General features: G+C 42.2%; 1 protein-coding gene across 2 annotated transcripts in view; it reads right to left on the bottom strand.

The window, feature by feature from the left end:
* Positions 1-7,434: 7,434 nt before the first annotated feature.
* Positions 7,435-17,855, bottom strand: part of IL1RL1 (interleukin 1 receptor like 1) — a 29,250-nt gene continuing 18,829 nt past the window's right edge. For both annotated transcript variants that reach the window (XM_069770131.1, XM_069770132.1), the window contains 3 exons: positions 14,244-14,387; positions 12,174-12,332; positions 7,435-9,066 (listed from right to left, as the gene is read on the bottom strand). In XM_069770131.1, coding sequence (XP_069626232.1) covers positions 8,720-9,066; positions 12,174-12,332; positions 14,244-14,387 — 650 coding nt within the window. In that variant the 3' untranslated portion in view covers positions 7,435-8,719. The remainder of the gene's footprint in view (positions 9,067-12,173; positions 12,333-14,243; positions 14,388-17,855) is intronic.

The following is a 17,855-nucleotide window of genomic DNA, read 5'->3' as shown; positions in this document are numbered from 1 at the left end:
TGAACCTCGTTCATCACTGAAACAGAGAGTGATCTCTCTCAGTAAGTGAGTCAGTACAAAGACAGCTCAGTCTGAAAAACCTCCTGAAAAAGGAAGAGTGGAATTTCTCACTTTGTGAACTGCAGGGAGGAAAACAGAAAAGGTAGATGTGAGAAATTAATTTTTACTAGCATTAACGGAAAGGCAATAGGAAATTACGAATATTAACTTTTCTAAATGAGGTATTTGAGGGCAGATACACCAATGTTTTAGGCATCATCTTTTGCTGGTACCATCTACAATAGCACTTTAGGAGCCCGCCCTGCTCCCAAGCCACCGAGGTGTGAGGGAAAGGGCCGGGGGCAGCCCGGGGAGGGCGACTTTGCAGTGCCACCGAGGGGCTGTGTGTTGAAATAAGCCCTTTTCAGAGCTAAACGATTTATGACATCTCTCCAACAAGGGAAAAAAAGTATATCATGGGCCCGGGAGAGAGTCGGAGAGTGGTGCCCGGGCCGGGCGGGAACCGCGGGGGCAAGGGAAGTGCGGCAGAGACAGGCAGGGCTGAGGGAAAAGGCAAGGCTGAGGGAAAAGGCAAGGCTGAGGGGACAGGCAGGGCTGAGGGGACAGGCAGGGCTGAGGGGACAGGCAGGGCTGAGGGAAAAGGCAGGGCTGAGGGAAAAGGCAGGGCTGAGGGAAAAGGCAGGGCTGAGGGAAAGGCAGGGCTGGGGACAGGCAGGGTGCCCCGGAGTCGGAGCCGCGGGGCCGGAGGGCGGTGGGCTGGCGGGTCGAAGCGAAGGACCCCCCCACGCACGGCCGCAGAGATGCCCTCATCAGAGGCAGACGCTCGGCTCCGAGGGAGGAAGGAAAGAGCCGCCCGCGCCCGGCCCTCGCCTCCCCCCCAGCCCGCCTGCCCTTCCTCTTCCCTCCCCGGCCCTCCCCTGGCCGTCCCGCTGTCCCCGGGCCCTACCTGGCCGGCGGGAGCCCCGGGCCGGGCCGGGCCGCTCCTTCCTCCGGCGGGCTGCGGGGAGCCCGGGCGGGCGCTTCCCGGTTTCGCTGGAAAAAAGCCGGAGCGGGGAGTGTGGCCGGGCAGCGGGACGGAGAAGGCAGGTTGAAGTATTTTACCTTGGCTTCCCAAGGGTGCTGGGCTGGCAGCCCGTCGTGGGTGAAGGCCAGGGGTTCCCCCCCCCCCCCTCCGCCGCGAGCAAAGGGAGGGAAAATCAACCTTTATTTTTTTTTAGGGGAGGGGGTTCCTGCCTCTCACAACCTTCCGGCGGGGGGGCGGAAAGGCCTAAGGAGGTGATGTCTTCGGTTATCTTTAGCCAAAACACCTCTTCCTCCGCTTTTCTGCTGAATGCCGGTTGCAGGACTCTTTTCCAAGAAGCGTGATGGAAGTAGGATGGAGGTTTAGGAACACGTATATTGAGCTAAATACAGCAACTTTTATCTCTGTTACAGCTTCCTCCCCGCCCCCCCCCCCCCCCCCCCAACGTTCATTGCCCATTTTGAGAACGACGACGTGCAGAGATAAACAATATCCTGAAAGGCTGATATTCTGCAAAGACCACAAAAGAAAGAAAAAGAAAAAGAAGAAAAAATAAGAAATGAAAACCCCCCAAAGCATTACAAACTATGATCTGCAGGAACAGAGACAAGGCAAAACACGTGATTCTGCAACACTTTGATCAGATATGTCCCGATTTCAGTGCTATTTTTTTCTGTGATAGCATCCCCTTTGGGGAGAGAGTAATGCAAGCTTTCAAGACATGAAACATTTTATAGCTCCATTACTGCAAAGGGAGTGTATGTATTCACTTCTAAATAAGCCCTCATGCCAGTAGCTGAGCCTGCTTTTTACAAAACGTTGATGTATTTGAACTGTGGTTCCATTAGGGATTTCTGACAGCCGTATTTCCTGTTTAAGTACTGTTCCTGAGTAAATTAATGCTTGCCACTGTTTATTTCACATGAATGGTTTCTTCGATATGTACTGTGCAATGATTCACTGTACATTTAAATAAAGTTATTTTGATAGCAGCAGGAAAAAATTCATCCCCTCAGGATTTCTTTTATTTTCATATCACCCTTTTCATGTTCAGAAACTTGTTTGGTGACAGCTACCCTTTTTTTTTTTTCTTACCCAGGACAGCTGGGAACGTAGAAGTTCCCAACAGAAACAGGAGGTGTCACTTCAGAGGTAAAACAAGCAGGTTACACTAAAAAAGGAAGGATTCCACAGAGCTGGCTTTTTTGCATATTTTACTGCTGTGGTGAAACAAAGAAACCCTGGAGAGTTTTACTGTCTCACCTCATTTGTTTTCCTCATCACAGATTGAAACAATTGTATATAAAAGCAACCAGATCATTAGCTAACATAAATCAGCATAACTTCAGGAAAGCCAGCTAAGAATCTGACCCAGTATAGCTACTTTTAAAAAGTGTACAAGATACTTTGCGGTGGTTTTGGGTTTTATGATTCAGTGCCAGATTTTAAACTTAGAAGAAAGTAGATATTATAAAGAGGATAATGATTTTACATGAGAGTCTGAAAGAAATATAGCAGCCAACAAATAAAATGGTAAAGTACAATGTCACCGGCTTTTTACTTTGACAGGCTAAATCTTGCTAGTGACAGTTTGGAAACATCTATTTTTTTTTTTAAATTCACTCTTTTACAACAATATTTTCCATGAGCTGTTCTCACATTCATTTGTTTTTATACCCATTTGAAATACTCTCAAGTTTCTGAACTTTCATCTGTGTTGTAGAAAGTGCTGCGTTCAATTAGTCCTTTCAACTAATGTCATCGCTAGCTCTGAGATGTGTGAATGTATATGAAAGGAGAATAAAGTTTACAGGTTTTAGTCCTCAGATAAATACAATTTTAATGGAGAAGTCATAGCCTCATAATAGAGAAGAAACTCAACCCAAAATAACTAAAGCTCAAATTTTCATTATGAAAATGCCATGATGAAAATGAAAGTTTGCACTAATATTGAAAAACAGATTTTTGTATGAAGCTCTGACCACCTGACCAATCAGCTAGGGAAGACAAGTTACTTCTCACAGTTTTTCGTATCTTCCTTTCCATCCAACATATACTACACAGAGGTGCTAACTGAAAACCTAAACCGTGAAACTATTTCCGTCATAAATAGCAACACATCCAACTCTCATAACCACAGTCTAAGCCTGTTTGTTTCTAGCTGGTAATAGCCCTTTTTAATCTACTTCTGTTATCTCTGTATACCTGTTATATTAACTCTTAGCAGAAGTTAAGTTATATTCCATATTTTTTTCAGCATTATCTGTCCCTGATGTCAAAAAGCAGGGATTCCAGACTGATAATGTCTGTTAGAGCCTCACATGCTTCTCAGAAGTTTTAAAATACACAAGTTGCACATTTCCAAACTTTTGTCCACATCGTAGCATCACAAAATAATTCGGGTTGGAAGGGACCTCGGGAGGTCATCAGGTCCAGCCACTGCTCAGGGCACGTACAGCTGAGACCCAAACACTTCCAAGGATGGAGATCCCACAGCCTCTCTGGGCACATTTTCCAGCATTTAACCATGCATATGGTGATTTTTTTTTTCCTAATACGTATTTTAAATTTCCTGTGTTCTAATTTGTGGCAGTTGCTTTTTTGTCCCATCACTGCACTCCTTTGAGAAGACCCTGGCTCCATCCATTCTCTCTATCTTTCCATTAGATTCCTGTAGACAGAAACAGGACCTCTTGTCCTCTCCCTCCATGTCCTGTGCTCTTGGTGGTCTTTCCCCAGACTCACTCTAGTATGTCAGTGCCTCACTTGTACTGGAGAGACCAAAACTTGACATAGTACTCCAGATGTGATCTCACAAATACTGAACACAGGGGAATAATTACTTTCCTCGGCTACACTCTCACTGGTAAAGTGCAGGGAGCAGCTGTCCGCCTTTATCACAAGGACATACTGCTGACTCATGTTCACCTTAGTGTGAACCGGGACATCCAGTCTCTTTCTGCAAAGCTGCTTTGTGTTGGGTTGACCTCCAGGCTGTGTTGTTGAATGGTTTTATTCCATCTCAGATGCAGCACTTTGCATGTGGGTTGAACTTTGTGGGTTTCCTATCAGTCCATTTCTCCAGCCTGTTTCTGTCCAAAACAGCCGCCCAGCCCTCCAATGTGTCACTTGTCCTTCCCCAGTTTGTTTTTCTGTCTGACAATCTGTTGATTGTGCAGCCTGTCCCATTGCCAAGGTCATTAATGAGGATGCTAAACAGTAGTGGTACCAGTATCAGTCCCTGAGGGATGCCACCAGTAATTTACTCTGAGCTGAGGTTAATATACTGATCACAACACGCTGATCCCGCAGGGACTTTGGTTCTGCTGTTTTCCACTCACCTTTGTCCACTTATCTATATCTCACCAACAGAGACTGTGTCAAAGGTCTTGCTCAATTCAAGGTATGGAGCATCCAGTGTTCTCCCATGGTCCACAGCACGGCTGGATATGCATGATATGCTTTTTGTAAATCCAGTCACCTTCTTCTCCTTTGTGTACTTTGAAATGGCTTCAAGAAGGATTGCTTCATAACCTTCCCAGAAGATCTATAAAGACTGGAAACAGTTTTAAGGAATAAATTACTATACAACAAAGTCTACCTTTCACATAAAATTAAGTATGTAGCTCACTCTTTAAAGTGGGAAAAGGGAGCACATGAGCACGTGTTTCTAACACAACAACTGTAGTTTTTCAACCCTTGAAAAAGTCTGGAAGATACAGTTGTGCATGTACAATTTTTCAATAGAATATACCATCAATTTTATATTATCTTCCAAACATACTCTTCCAATGCTGTAAGAAATTAATGTTCCGTACACTACAAATAATAGCGTGCTACAAAAACTTCTAAAAACTTCCTTCTGGTGGTCAGTGTCTTGGGCTTCACAACCATGTGAAGCAAATACAGGTAAAACTTTCTCCCTGCGTGTGGCAGGAGCAATAGCTGGGCTGGCTTTTCAGGACTGTCGTTTAGGTGAAGAAACCAGGAGGGGTCACAGTTCAGTGCGTGGTGGGAACATCAAATCTCAACAGTATAGGGGACCTTAAGGCCAAACCATTAAATATGTTCACACAAAGGGCTGGTGTATACTAAATGCATATGTGGGGAGGGCAGTACATTCTAAGTGCGTGCTGTCTACAGTTATCCTACTTCCTATTAGCAGGAGCTGGTTTTCATTCCTTGGAAGTCACCGGGACCGTCACCACTGACCTCAGTGTCAGTTAAGTCAATGCTTATTCCTGCCTCTTTGTTATTTCTTTGTTGCCAGCAATGCAGTGTATACTTTTCACATATGAAGTATCCAGAGATAAGGTTTTACAACTGGGGACATACAATGCTGTATGATTGCAGTTATATGGCAAGGAGACACTTATGTTCCTTCAAAATACGTTATTATAAGAGAGTCAGCATTGTATTCTGAATGCCAGATTCTGAGCTGCTGTTTACAAATAATGCTGCATGGGTTTCAGGGGACTACAGCAGTATGCACACCCTGAAAATTTCACTGTGCTTAATTCTAATGCTATTAGACTAATTTCTGGTTGGTCAGAATCTCTTAATGCCTGTTCATCCACTAGGTGGCAAGATGACTCTGCTCTATTAACAAGTGAGAGCAAATCTGCTCTCCGGAGTCCCTTGAGGTACCAAAACCAGCGAGCAGAGGGCGGAATTTAAAGGGCATTAAATCTCTACATGGAAGTTCTAATTCAGCAACAAAATTACCTTTGTTCTGTGTCGTTTAAGCCTTAAGCATCCAAACTGATTCTTCTACGAGCTGTTTGTCATGAAAGGAGAGACTTTTTGCACAGGGCAGACTGTCCTTCTGTTATTCCGCTAAAGCAGACTGCCTAGTGTAAAAATTGCCAATTTTCTTTAAAAACATGTTTTTGAAAATTCAGATTGTTTGTAAGTAAGTCGCATATTACAGAAGCACAGAATGGTTGAGGCTGGAAGGCACCTCTGGAGGTGATCTAGTCCAACTCCCCTTCTCAAGCAGGGCCATCTAGAGCCAGTTGCCCAGAACCATGTCCAGGCAGCTTTTGAATATCTCCAAGGATGCAGACTCCACAACTTCCCTGGGCAACCTGTGCCAGTGCTGGGTCACCCTCACCATAAAACAGTGTTTCCTGATGTTCAGAAGACACCTCCTGTGTTTCAGTTTGTGCCCGTTGCCTCTGGCCCTGTCACTGGGCATCATCAAGAAGAGCCTCACTCCCTCTTCTTTGTACCCTCCCTTCAGTTGGGAGCCTTCTCTTCCCCAGGCTGAAAAGTCCCAGCTCTCTCAGCTTTTCTTCATAGGAGAGATGCTCCAGTCCCTTCACCAACTTCACGGCCCTTCGTTGCACTCTCCAGTATGTCCATTTCTCTCTTCTGCTGAGGAGCCCAGAATTGGGCACAGGACTCCAGGTATGGCCTTAGTGGTGCTGATGTTGTAATGGTGTTGTAAAAGTATTCCACAGTTCTTTTTGTGCTTTCTCTTTAACACTACAAATTAACACTACAAATGTGATAACATCTGTAGAAAGACATTAATTTTAATGCATAACTCAGATTTCTTTACTAACCACCAAGGAATACAAAAAGAAGCGACAACTGCAGGATTTTTTTGTCATTATTACAGTCACATAGTCACCCCCTCGTTCTGTAAAAGTTCTTTGCCACTCTCAGAATTTGCCCCTTTTCTTTCTGTCAAGGCCATACTGTTCACTGCTGGTAAACCACAATAAGAGTTGTCAGGTTTTGCTTGATACTGTTTTCCTCTTTTTTTTCTTGGTTGACCATGAGGCTTGATATAAAAGGAGTGTCACCACAAGAGCCATTTAGTGAGTCTGGTTTTCACCATCATAACTACATGCCTGGCTAACAGAAGTCAGTGAGATATCAGTATGTTTCAGAGTAATTTGCTTCACTGCTGAACCCGTGCACTTCCTCATTTTACCTTCTCCTCTTACCCCTTTCCAGCTTCAAAATTCATCCTAGACTTTTTGTTTCCAAGATATTCAGTTATCATCCTTTCTTCCTCATTAAGTGCTCAGGACCCAAACTCTATTAAAAATTGATCTTGTAATAATCTTGGAAGTGAATATTCTTGTCTTGCTCAGAAGCTGCTGTGAAAAATCTTCATAGCGTAAAGCAACAGGCTTTCCTGCCTTTACACATGCCTCATTATTAGCATTCGGGAAGAAACGGTACTGTAGGAATAAACCGAGTCTCTTACATCGACATGAATCCATTTTGTGGAGCTTCCACTGAGGTAGTGAGGTTTAGAGGGATCTTTAGGAACAGGACCCAACACTGCACACAATCTAATGAGGCAATAATAAAATGCAACACTAGATATTTTATAGTTGTGGTGAAGCGAGCGATGAGTGCATGAACACTTGAAAATATAACTCATCAGGGAAAAGCTGTTTAGTTTGCCACAGAACTTTTAATTTAATGTTCAAAAAAATCTATACATATATTGCATACATATTTTTCCTACTCCAAATAGCTATCCATAAGTCTGAAGATCCACATTCAATAAAAACTTACAGTAAAAGGAAAGGACTTGCCTGTTCTGTAAGCCTGGACTTGGTAACATTAGGTGTTCTGCATCTAATTTTCACTTTTTAAGTCCATTCGGTAGCAAGCCTGAAGCTCAAAACCAAGCCTTCTCCAACAATAAGAAAATTTCTGGTTTTAAGAAGCTAAAAAGATTAAAGTTTGCAAGGATGTCCATACTAGAACACATTTTGTTCATACTCCCCTGAACTAGGAGGAGATTTGGCTCTGACCTTTGCATCTCAGGGTATTCCCTATGGGACATAAGTGTAACTAGGCATAAAGTCAAAGAAGGAGAAAAAAAAAAGGTGGGGATACTGCCTGCTATAAAAATGCAGTCTCTTTTGTCAGTAGCTTAAAAAAATGCTGTCAGTGTACAAAAAAACCACAATAACCTGTTATTTCTATCTGGAGATAATAGCAACAGTAACAGCATGGCCTGTTGTACCTGAAAGATTCAAAATTTCCCCTTTGTGTGAGATTCAGTTTAATATATATATATATATATAAAAAAAATATAAAAAATGCATATAAATGTATATCAGTGTATTTATTTCCCTTAACACTGCGGGGGTTTTTAAATGCTGTATTTACATCAGTCTCAAAAGAGCCTGTACTGAGGCATCTGTGCTAAGGAAAAAATAAAATGTCATGGTACGAGTATTACTATTGAATCAAAAAGGAATAAGTGATGGAAAAAAATTAATGAAAGCACAACATTATATTTTCTAGTTGCATAATACACATTATACTTTCTAGTCAAATAATACAGAAGGCATTTATGTTTGATCAACTGCATTGGAAAGGTAAAGCAAACCTGCAGGACATTCAGCTATTCAGAATCATAACTTTCAGTTATACGTAAACTATATATAGAAAGAGTATAGGTACATTTTGTTATCTGTGACATGCAAAATTCTGCAGACAGCCTAGAATGATTTATTTACAGAACTCCCATACCTATGAAAACTTCCCTTACTTCCCCAGACCTCTTCCCTCAGTTTACCTTATTGTTACTCAATTAAAGGACTGAAAAAAAGTTCAAAAAGACAGCCAGACTTCCAGACTGTAAAACCATGTACCTACTGAAAGGAAAAAGAGGTGCAGGCACGTGGTCCATCCTGGTAGTGTAACAGTATTTTCACAGACTGTTCACCCAGCATTAGCTGAGCATGAGGACTTGCGTGTCAGCGGCATGTGGTACCTCACCTGTTTCCAGAACTTAGAATTGGATGACTGAGGGTGCACAGTGTGCTGCTCTTTCCATTTGATGGTACCTTGCTGCTTAATAATAAATCTAAGAGATTCCTGAAGCTTCTCATAAGTCCCAATTGTCTCCATTTCCAGCAGGATCACCTTTGTATCGTTTTGAATGAGGGCGTTGTATAAAGCAATGTGTTGATCGTAAGCATGTTCTTTACAATTAATCAGATGGTGGGTTAGAAGGATGATCAGCCGTCTGCTCTTCTGCATCCTCTTCTCAATTGCACTGGCTGTGTCTAGGAATATATGAGAAAATGATAAGACTCTGAAATTTCTTTTATAAACTCTTGTGTTTAGGCACTTCATTTTCATTGCTTTCTAAGCAGAAATAACTTCTGTCTCACTTCAGTCTGGTACAGTTTATTCATCAGAAAAAGAGCTTAAACAAACAAACAAACAAATCGCAACCCAAAACCCCAAAGCTTGCCTTTCAAATGTTTTCTTCGGTTGAAACATTAATATTTTCACTGCTGTTAAGAACTGTTAGGAATTTCTAATCCAACAACCTAGGGTCAAGTTCAGTAGATCTGGATTGCGTCAACTTTGTGTTTGATCAATAGCCTCCGTGTAAGGCATCATGTTCTATCAAGTTTAGTGCTTTATAGACTGATCCTGCAATACTTACCCATGAAAACTAGTCATTTGCAGACTTTGGGGTGACTTGCTTCTAAGAAGGTTACTTACTGGCAGAGGGAATGTTAATTCTCCTGAGCTATAGCATGCTAATTTATATGCTAATCTGTGGGTTGGGTTGGCATCTGCCCTGCGGGGCTGAATCCAGACTTGCAGGACATTTGTATGTCAGCAAAACTAAAGGTGTTTTTCTTTCCCACTGCCGTGTTAGGGAGAGCTGACCAACCGCAACTGGGACACTGGTGTTGGAGGTGTTGAACCTAGGAAACTCAAGAGCCAGCGTGCTGTGGGAGAAACTTCTGGGCCAGCTTGGAAAGCTCCACATCAAGCCTCCAGGAGCTGCTTTTCTCGATGCCCTGCTGCGATGTCTATGGGAGAGAGACTGCAGATGAATGCCTGTCTAGTGAAACGCTCATCTCAGAAGAGTTTCCTGTGGTCTATAGAATGAAAGCTGGAGTTGTTTTGGTGGGAGCATGTGACACTGGGTCAAAAGAAAGGAGGTGGGAGCAAAGCTAAGGAAATTCGTTGTAACAATTATTTAACAAAGCCACTGATTTGCAGATGTCATCAGCCGGATGCATATGCATCCCCTCTTCCTTTGCTGGGGGCTGCCAGCCCATTGCAAGGGTCTTCTTGGTCTCAGAGGAGCACAGCTTTCAGCTCCTGCATCAGGAAGAGAACCCTTTCAATGACTTCTCTGTCCTATTTCTTGGCTCTGAGAGTATTCTGTGAAAACAATTTGCCTTTCTGAGATGTTCACCAATTCAAATTCCTTTGTTGTAGAAAATGCCATTAATCAGTAAGACCAGGAAACAAAAAGAATGCTAGTTTAGGGAAGCATAATGGGAGTCCAACAGCTATGCAGTGTTTATCACTTGAATCATTCTGTTTAACTTTCCTTTTTACTGGAAGAACACAAGATTCAAATGACAAAGTTTTGCTCTGGAACCAAGAGTCATAAGCATGTCTTGAAATAATAATTCCATTTTATGTACTCACTGCAATTATGTTTTTTCTGGAAATACATGAAGTTTTAAAGTGAAAAACATGATTCATCAAACGCTATGATACATGTTCAGGAAAGATGATAATAACTCAAAGTGGCATTTCCTGTTTTACTCTGCTTAGCATATTCTAATTGCAAGGTCTGGGATTTGGAAACCTGGTAATGAAAGGCTCAAGATCAGAAGATAAACAAGAGTGGGGAGCATATGGGTAAAGTCCATTTGCCTGGAAGCAGAGAACTTTTAAGTGCTCCCAGTGGCAGGCAGATTCAGAATAGCTTTTCCACCCAAGTGAAAGCATTTTGGGGCATGAAAGTGGACAAGGAAGAGAAAAGCAGAAGGATGGGAAAGTAGGCAAGAAAAGAAGAAGAAGGATGATGGTCAATGCTCGGGACATTTTTAGAGTTTTGATGAAATCAGACTGAACAAGTCAAACAAAATTTACTCACTGTCCAAGGCTGGCTTGGTGAGTCTTCCGGCTGTCACTCCTGGGTTACAGGCATCCATTCATGCCTTCACACAGTGAAAATGTCTTTGTTTTCATCCAATTTATTAGAGCCCTTTTTAGTCCCACGGTCCTCACCTCAGTTGCATGCCATGCTCAGTTTTCTTCAGGATTGGCATCCATAAACCACAGTTTAGGAGTAGTGCCCCATAACAAAATATCACACTGTCCCTAATCACCTGAAGAGGTGGCATAAGTTCTTGTCATTGGCAGTTTTGTGAGCTACTGTTAGTTCCTTCTTCTAGACCTGGGAATGGTCTGGCTCAGCAACTCTTGCAGCTTTTTTAACATTCTTGTTGCAGTGGCTTTTCCGAAGGCCAGGCAGCACTTTTGGTACTCTCCAGAAGAGAAGAACATCAAAGATCTCAGCCCAGCTCTGGGCAGATGAATGATACCTAGCCCAATGCAGATGATTTCAGAAATGTGTAACAGAAACTGTGCCAGCTTTGGCTTCATGCTTGCTTACTGACAGGGAGCGAAGATCTGGTCCACAGAATAACCAGAGCACAAGATAAACAGGCAAGTCAGCTCTGGAGGAAAGCAGATAGTGCCTAGATGACAGCAATCATAAGAGGTAGTGTAGAGATGTCCATATGGAAATTAGCACAGATTAATTAACATGATTCCATTCTGGAAGACAAGGAAGCTGGAATAAAGAATACCAACTCTTTCTTGAATTAGCGCTGGGAATTACGTGAAGTTAAAGTAGGTCATGTCAGTGAACAGAAGCTGAACTTCCTGTGACTCCAACACCCTCATAACAGGTTGAAAAACCCTGAGTGATAACAGCGAGGCTAATTCCTCAACTTAGTTTGTGGTTTTCTCCTCTTCCGTGTCTTGTAGACCTAGTCACGCATGGTTTAGTTGTGGCTTTGCCCAGATGATGGCTCTGCAGAGTCACATTACCCAAAGAGCAGGTGTATGTTTCAAAGAACCACACTTGGGGTCACATTTCCTGCATGACCCAAGAAGATGATAAAGGATCTGTACCCCTGCCCTGTAGCTTGCTTTTCTTAGCACACTGGCAAGCACAGAGTGCCATTGCGTCACCCTGCCTGAAAAAGCAGACACACAGCTGCTGAGGAGATGAGCAGCAAGCTCAGGAACATAAAGGGACCTCCTATACCCCTAAAAGGGGCTAGAACCACAATTTGCTCAAACTTGACAAGTCATTCAGTGCATTATCTGATCGGAAACTTACCTTCTCCGGGATATATATCTCTCCCATAAATACACAGTTTATATCCACATTTATTTTCTAGAATATCTGGCATGATTTGGTAAACAAAATATTCCACAAAATTAGCTTCATTGGTGTGGCTTTTGGGGTAGATAATATATGCATCATATATCTTCCCGTCTGTAAGGCAAAACAAGAGGGAAGTGTATTGTGTTAACATGAATTAGAGCTGTCTATTGCAAAAGCTAGAAGAGAAATAAAAATATCAGTCTTTGAAATAGATCTAAGTAGAAGTTCCTGCTAATCTTAATAATGTATATCATCAGGTGCATGTTTGGAAATTAGAGACTGTGCATATTTGTTGTTTCCCATGCTCAATTGCTACATCCTGTGTGTTTGTAACTTTGGAGAACCCAACCTTTGTATTGTGAAGGCTGTGTCCCAAAGTACATAGAGTAAGAATTCAATTGATTGAAGCATATTAGCATGAAATAGAGCTGAAGCTCAGCATTTGTTATTTCAGTGATACTATAGGCTGTTAACAGCCTTTGTCATTCAGTACAAGACACTCCACTTGTTAAAACTTTTCCACCTTGAAGTAATTACTCATCATTCCCATGACATATCATACTTCTGAGTGAAAAGCTCCGTCACTCAGGAAGTAGTCTCACAGTCAGAACCAAGTACAAAGTCAAATATTTCTTTCGCTCTTTTCTTCATTTCTCTCAAATATGTTCTCCATTACAGCATTTGTTTTCTAATCCCAAATGTTTCTTTTTTTTTTCCAGTGGAGATGATCATATCCCTTCTTTTGTTGCTATCTGAGGTTCTTGTCCAGACCACCCTTACAATAAAAAAGAAATAGCCATTTCCAGAGCCTGATTCATTTCATCATAAAATATACTTAAGTGGAAAGTGCCCTAAAAAGCATACTTCTTTCCTCTTTAAAAAGCACATAAGTAACTAGATCAGCTGTATATATCTACCATGCAGACATCTGTGGTAGAAGTCAGCTTCAGATTCTTAAAATGTAAATTTAGGTGCCTACATGAAAGCTAGGTGCCTGAACAACTGCTACAATCAGTGGAGAACTGGCCATTGCAGTTAGTTAATTCTAGAGTGATTCAGATTACTCTCATGTAAATGCCAGGAGCCCAGGTGAGTTGCCTAAACATAGGCATCTAGTGCCATTTGAGACTTCCTACAGTATCCTGCCTGATCTCCAGACCCTGCTCCAGAAGACTGCAACATCTGGCAGATCTGTGTAATGTGTCCAGGTTTTTGGCCATCCCAAATGACTCTAGATACACGTTTAGACGACCGACGCAAGGACCCAGTGCCTGGTTCGCTCAGCTGATTTTATTGATGAGGAGCTGGATTCGGTCACCTAAAAACATAGTGTCACTAGGCACTGCCTGTCCTTCAGCTGCCACTGCAGAAGGGTTCAGGTCTCTCTCAAGTCCTAAGGGAGCTCCAACGGCACTAGCTGCTTACGGTTAGACAGCTGAACCCAGCCCCAGGTCTCCAGGTTTCATATCTATGATGGGAACTTGTGTGTGTGCACCTTCATTGCATGTGACTAAATTGAGATATCTTAATCTTGAGGTGAAGTCCACCCCTAAAGTTGGATGGGATGTATTCCCCCCAAAAGTGTCTTCCACAATATTGGTACCTTTCTCTTTGGCTTATAAAAACTGTATTGCTCTAACACATACCTGTTAACACACTAGCCAGCGGGCTGGTTCCTTTGCTTTAGAGAACACAAAACAAGTACAGTTAATAGCACTGTAAATCGGATTTTCACTGTCATTCAATTTTTCATGGCAAAAAATTTTGTTAAAAAAATATGAAACCAGGACTGAATCCCTCTTTTATGTAATATATCACTGCAGAACCCAGGAAACAAGGGAATGTAAAGCACTACCAGATCTATGTATGTCCCCTCTTATCAAAACGATTTCAGAAGGCTTGAGAAAGAGAAGGATCAGGCTTAGGTGTCATACGAGTTAGTAAGCAACTATCAAATAAATCCATTTCCATATGATTTGCCTTTTTCCTTTTTTTAAACTTTCTTGCTCAACTCTTACTCACCATCCTTGACTGAGTAGGGCTGAAATATCTCCCGATACAATAGGACAATATCAACTCGGAAGGACTGATAAAGTATAACAGAGACTGCTATTGCAACCAGCAAAACTAGAGATCCTACGATCAAGGGGACGTTAGGAAGACCGACTGCAAAGAAGAGAAATATATTGTCAGCTGTAGAGAAGTTAACCTGTGGGCTGAAGCCTCAGCCTCTCATATCCTTACTTCTGTTGCAACTTTAAGGAGCTCACAACAGAGACGACAAAGCTTTTTCCTTCCCCAGCTGGTGTAACCAACACAGAGACCCCTAACCTAGAAGCATACTAAGCAGTATATAATTAATATTTACTTCTGTTGAATCCAGACCTACCTACGCTAAATACCACAATGATGTTTAAGTATTTTGTAACATTGTAAAACTGTTAATAACTCAACCAACAACAATGTTCAAGCATTTTGTAAGGCAGCTAAGCCTACGCATGACAACGATAAGTGTCCACAAAAGGACAAGCGGAGGCTTCTGGCATAGCTGCGCAAACAGGGTACAGAGAAACATGTGCAAATAATGCAATCTGCAAGATAAGAACAAAGTACGCAAAACAAGCAGGAAAACAGAACATGTCCTGGTCACAAAAATAAACTATGCTGGAGGCAGATGTTCTCCCCTGCCTTTTCCTTTGAAGAGGGTCAAGGAGCATAAAATAGCAATGACAAGTAAGGAGAACTGGGAAAGAAAGGAGCCACACACTTCAGTTCCAGCTTCCCTCATGGAAGAGCTCTTGAATCTGACCCCCTCCACCTCAGAGATGAAGACTTACCAAGGATAGATTCAGGCTAGATATAAGGAAGAAATTTTATACAATGACAGTGGTGAAGTACTGGCACAGGTTGCCCAGAGGGGTTGTAGATGCTCCATCCCTGGAAACATTCAACGTCAGGCTGGACGGGGCTTTGAGCAACCTGACTGAGTTGAAGATGTCCCTGGTCATTGCAGGGGGGTTGGACTAGATGATGTTTGAAGGTCCCTTCCAGCCCAAACCAGTCTATAATCCTATGATTCTACAAGGACGGCAGTCACCAGCTTTGTGCTATGGTATGCACACAGCTAGTCTAGGACAAGATTGTGATTATCACTCTTCTAGGGGAGAGCTACGTTTCTATCACAACCCTGTGATAGCTGCATTTCTGTAACAGCCCATTTTTCCTCTTGTTCTGATTCACAGAGCAGAAGTCAATCTAGATATGTGCGTCCTCTAGATGGCATCTAGTTCTGCTGCAGCAAGAGGCAATGGGAGGTAAAAGCAAGGTCATTTTGTACTCTCTCCAAACTAGAAAGATAGAAGCTTAATCCAGACTGTTACAACCACAAATCTGAAGAAGACACTTTTGACCTATGTCCTAGGTATATTGAATTCACCTAGGATTCAGTATTGAAAACACTATGAATCCCAGGTAACCAAGTTTGAAATTAAAATATCAAAGGCTTTTTACAGCAGTTACACAAAGAGAATTCTTTATTCCATTGGAGGGAAGATTAATGCCAATTGTCTCATGGTAGAAAACTGCTCCTAAGCAAATGAAAGACACCTGAATATACTCCACTTGGTTTTAACACGTAGACTCAGAGCAGTTCCACATACATTTTTTTCTCTGACAACTAAACCCATTAAGAGGTTTTCATTTGCAGTCCATCTACTTTACCTAATTATTCCTTCCCAGCATGACAGCTCGTCATCCTATAGTTGTAATAATATAACCACTTTGGGGACTTTTCTGTGATTCACATCACTGAAATTATTTGGATTAAAAAATATACCTCCAGGGGTGTTGGACTGGGAGATAGACTTTTGCCCCCACAGAAATGCACGTGAAAATGTCCAGATTGTGCATCATATCTGTATAAAATGGCCCATCTATTTTTGTTTTACTATGATATAGAAAAAATAATTGCCAGATGCAATGCCCTGGCTTGGAATACCACTAGAAGCATGTATCCCTTCAGTGTGACAATGTGATTTGAGGTATGCTGCAATTTCAGAATTATCTTAGCTGAGGAAAGAAACATTCCTTTGAATGTTGACCACATATAAATTTAAACACAAGCTTTTTGGCAATGCAAACATGGAGGTCAGCTCTGGCATCCTCACTGTAAAGACCCTTCACAGCATCTCAACCCATGGAGGGTGATTATATGTACTGGTAGCAACTCCACCCAGCCAAGCCTTGTGCATTCAGAGCTGGGATCAGACTTTCGGGGCTTTTCCTCCCTCTGCCTGCAAAACACACACGACACATGGCAGCAGCAGCAGGCCAGTCTCTGGTGCTTGAGGAGGTGCATCTTACAGCAAGCTGAGGAGCCAGTCTCAATTTCCTCTGCAGAAGAGGCAGCAAGACAGATTGAAAAATGCTGCAGATTGTATGCAGCCAGTAAGTATGCTACTAGGTGAAGGCACTGACCACGGCCAAGGAGCAATTTCAGAGCTTTTGCACAGACTTCGCACTAGGTGAATGAAATAAGATAAAATATTTAGCAGTGAAGAGTATCTTATATTGAAATTTACAGGTCCCCTGGTGTCTCCAGGAGATGTTGAATAAGGCAGTGTATTGAGTAGTATTTACAGAGGCAACCTAAAAATATTAGTACCTGAGAAATTCCACTGAAAAAGTATATAAATAAAGAGTTCATTTTCCCTTTCCTCTGGCAGGATGTGAGGTAAATTTGACATGATTTTCACACTCTTCCTGTTTCTTTCTTTGTCATTTAAAGGGAGAAGGAAACATCAGGCATGTGATGAAGCATAGCTCATCAGAACTAGGAGATTTGGGAAACCACCTTCCAGCAAGATTGAAGTGGGCAAGAAAACAACCAGTTTCTTTTATAGTGATGTTTGGCCACTTCTTAGTTTTAACAGTGTCACATGATGCCCGTGAAGGAGCTTTGTCCTTGTGGACCCCTTCAAATATTATGATTTGATCCATTTTCCTGGTCAATACACACACACACGGAGACAAAATTAGGAAACCTCTTCCACTAGCTGGTGAGGATGACCCAAGCATCAGAGATTGCCACTATCTGTTATTGCTTCATTTGTTGATAGTGTGCTCGCCAAAACATTATAAATACTGTTGTAATGCATTGAGTAAGTATCTGTAAAACATCTAGAGAAGAAACAGGTTCCAACAACTTCTGCAATTATGAACCTAAAAATGCTGTTTACATTTAGTTTTACACTGGTTACACCAAGGCTGGAAAAGAAGTGATAAATTTCCTGTGCTTATACAGCTTGTAGTGCATCAGACAAGAACCACACAGGGGTCTTCCTGGAACTGCAGGTTCAGTTCTTTGTAAGGCTGACTCAGCCTCTCGTTTCTCTGGAAGACATCAGCTATCTTCAGCACAACGGGGGCAAGGGCCAGAAGCCATTTTTGGAGGCCCTGAACAAGGTTGAACAGATCCTGTTGTTCCGTTTGACTCTGCTGCATCATTTAGTGGCAGAGAGTTCATGAGTAGAATGTCTTGTAATACTATTTATTTATGTTCAAGAGCCATGGGAATACAGAACTATCAGCTCACAAGAAACAATATTGGAGAGGCCAGAGAAAACAAGTCAGAAA

This window comes from Haliaeetus albicilla, chromosome 25 (assembly GCF_947461875.1).
Source record: "Haliaeetus albicilla chromosome 25, bHalAlb1.1, whole genome shotgun sequence".
Taxonomy (NCBI): domain Eukaryota; kingdom Metazoa; phylum Chordata; class Aves; order Accipitriformes; family Accipitridae; genus Haliaeetus; species Haliaeetus albicilla.
The sequence above is the reverse complement of the archived record's forward strand: the minus strand, read 5'-3'. Positions and strand labels throughout refer to the sequence as shown.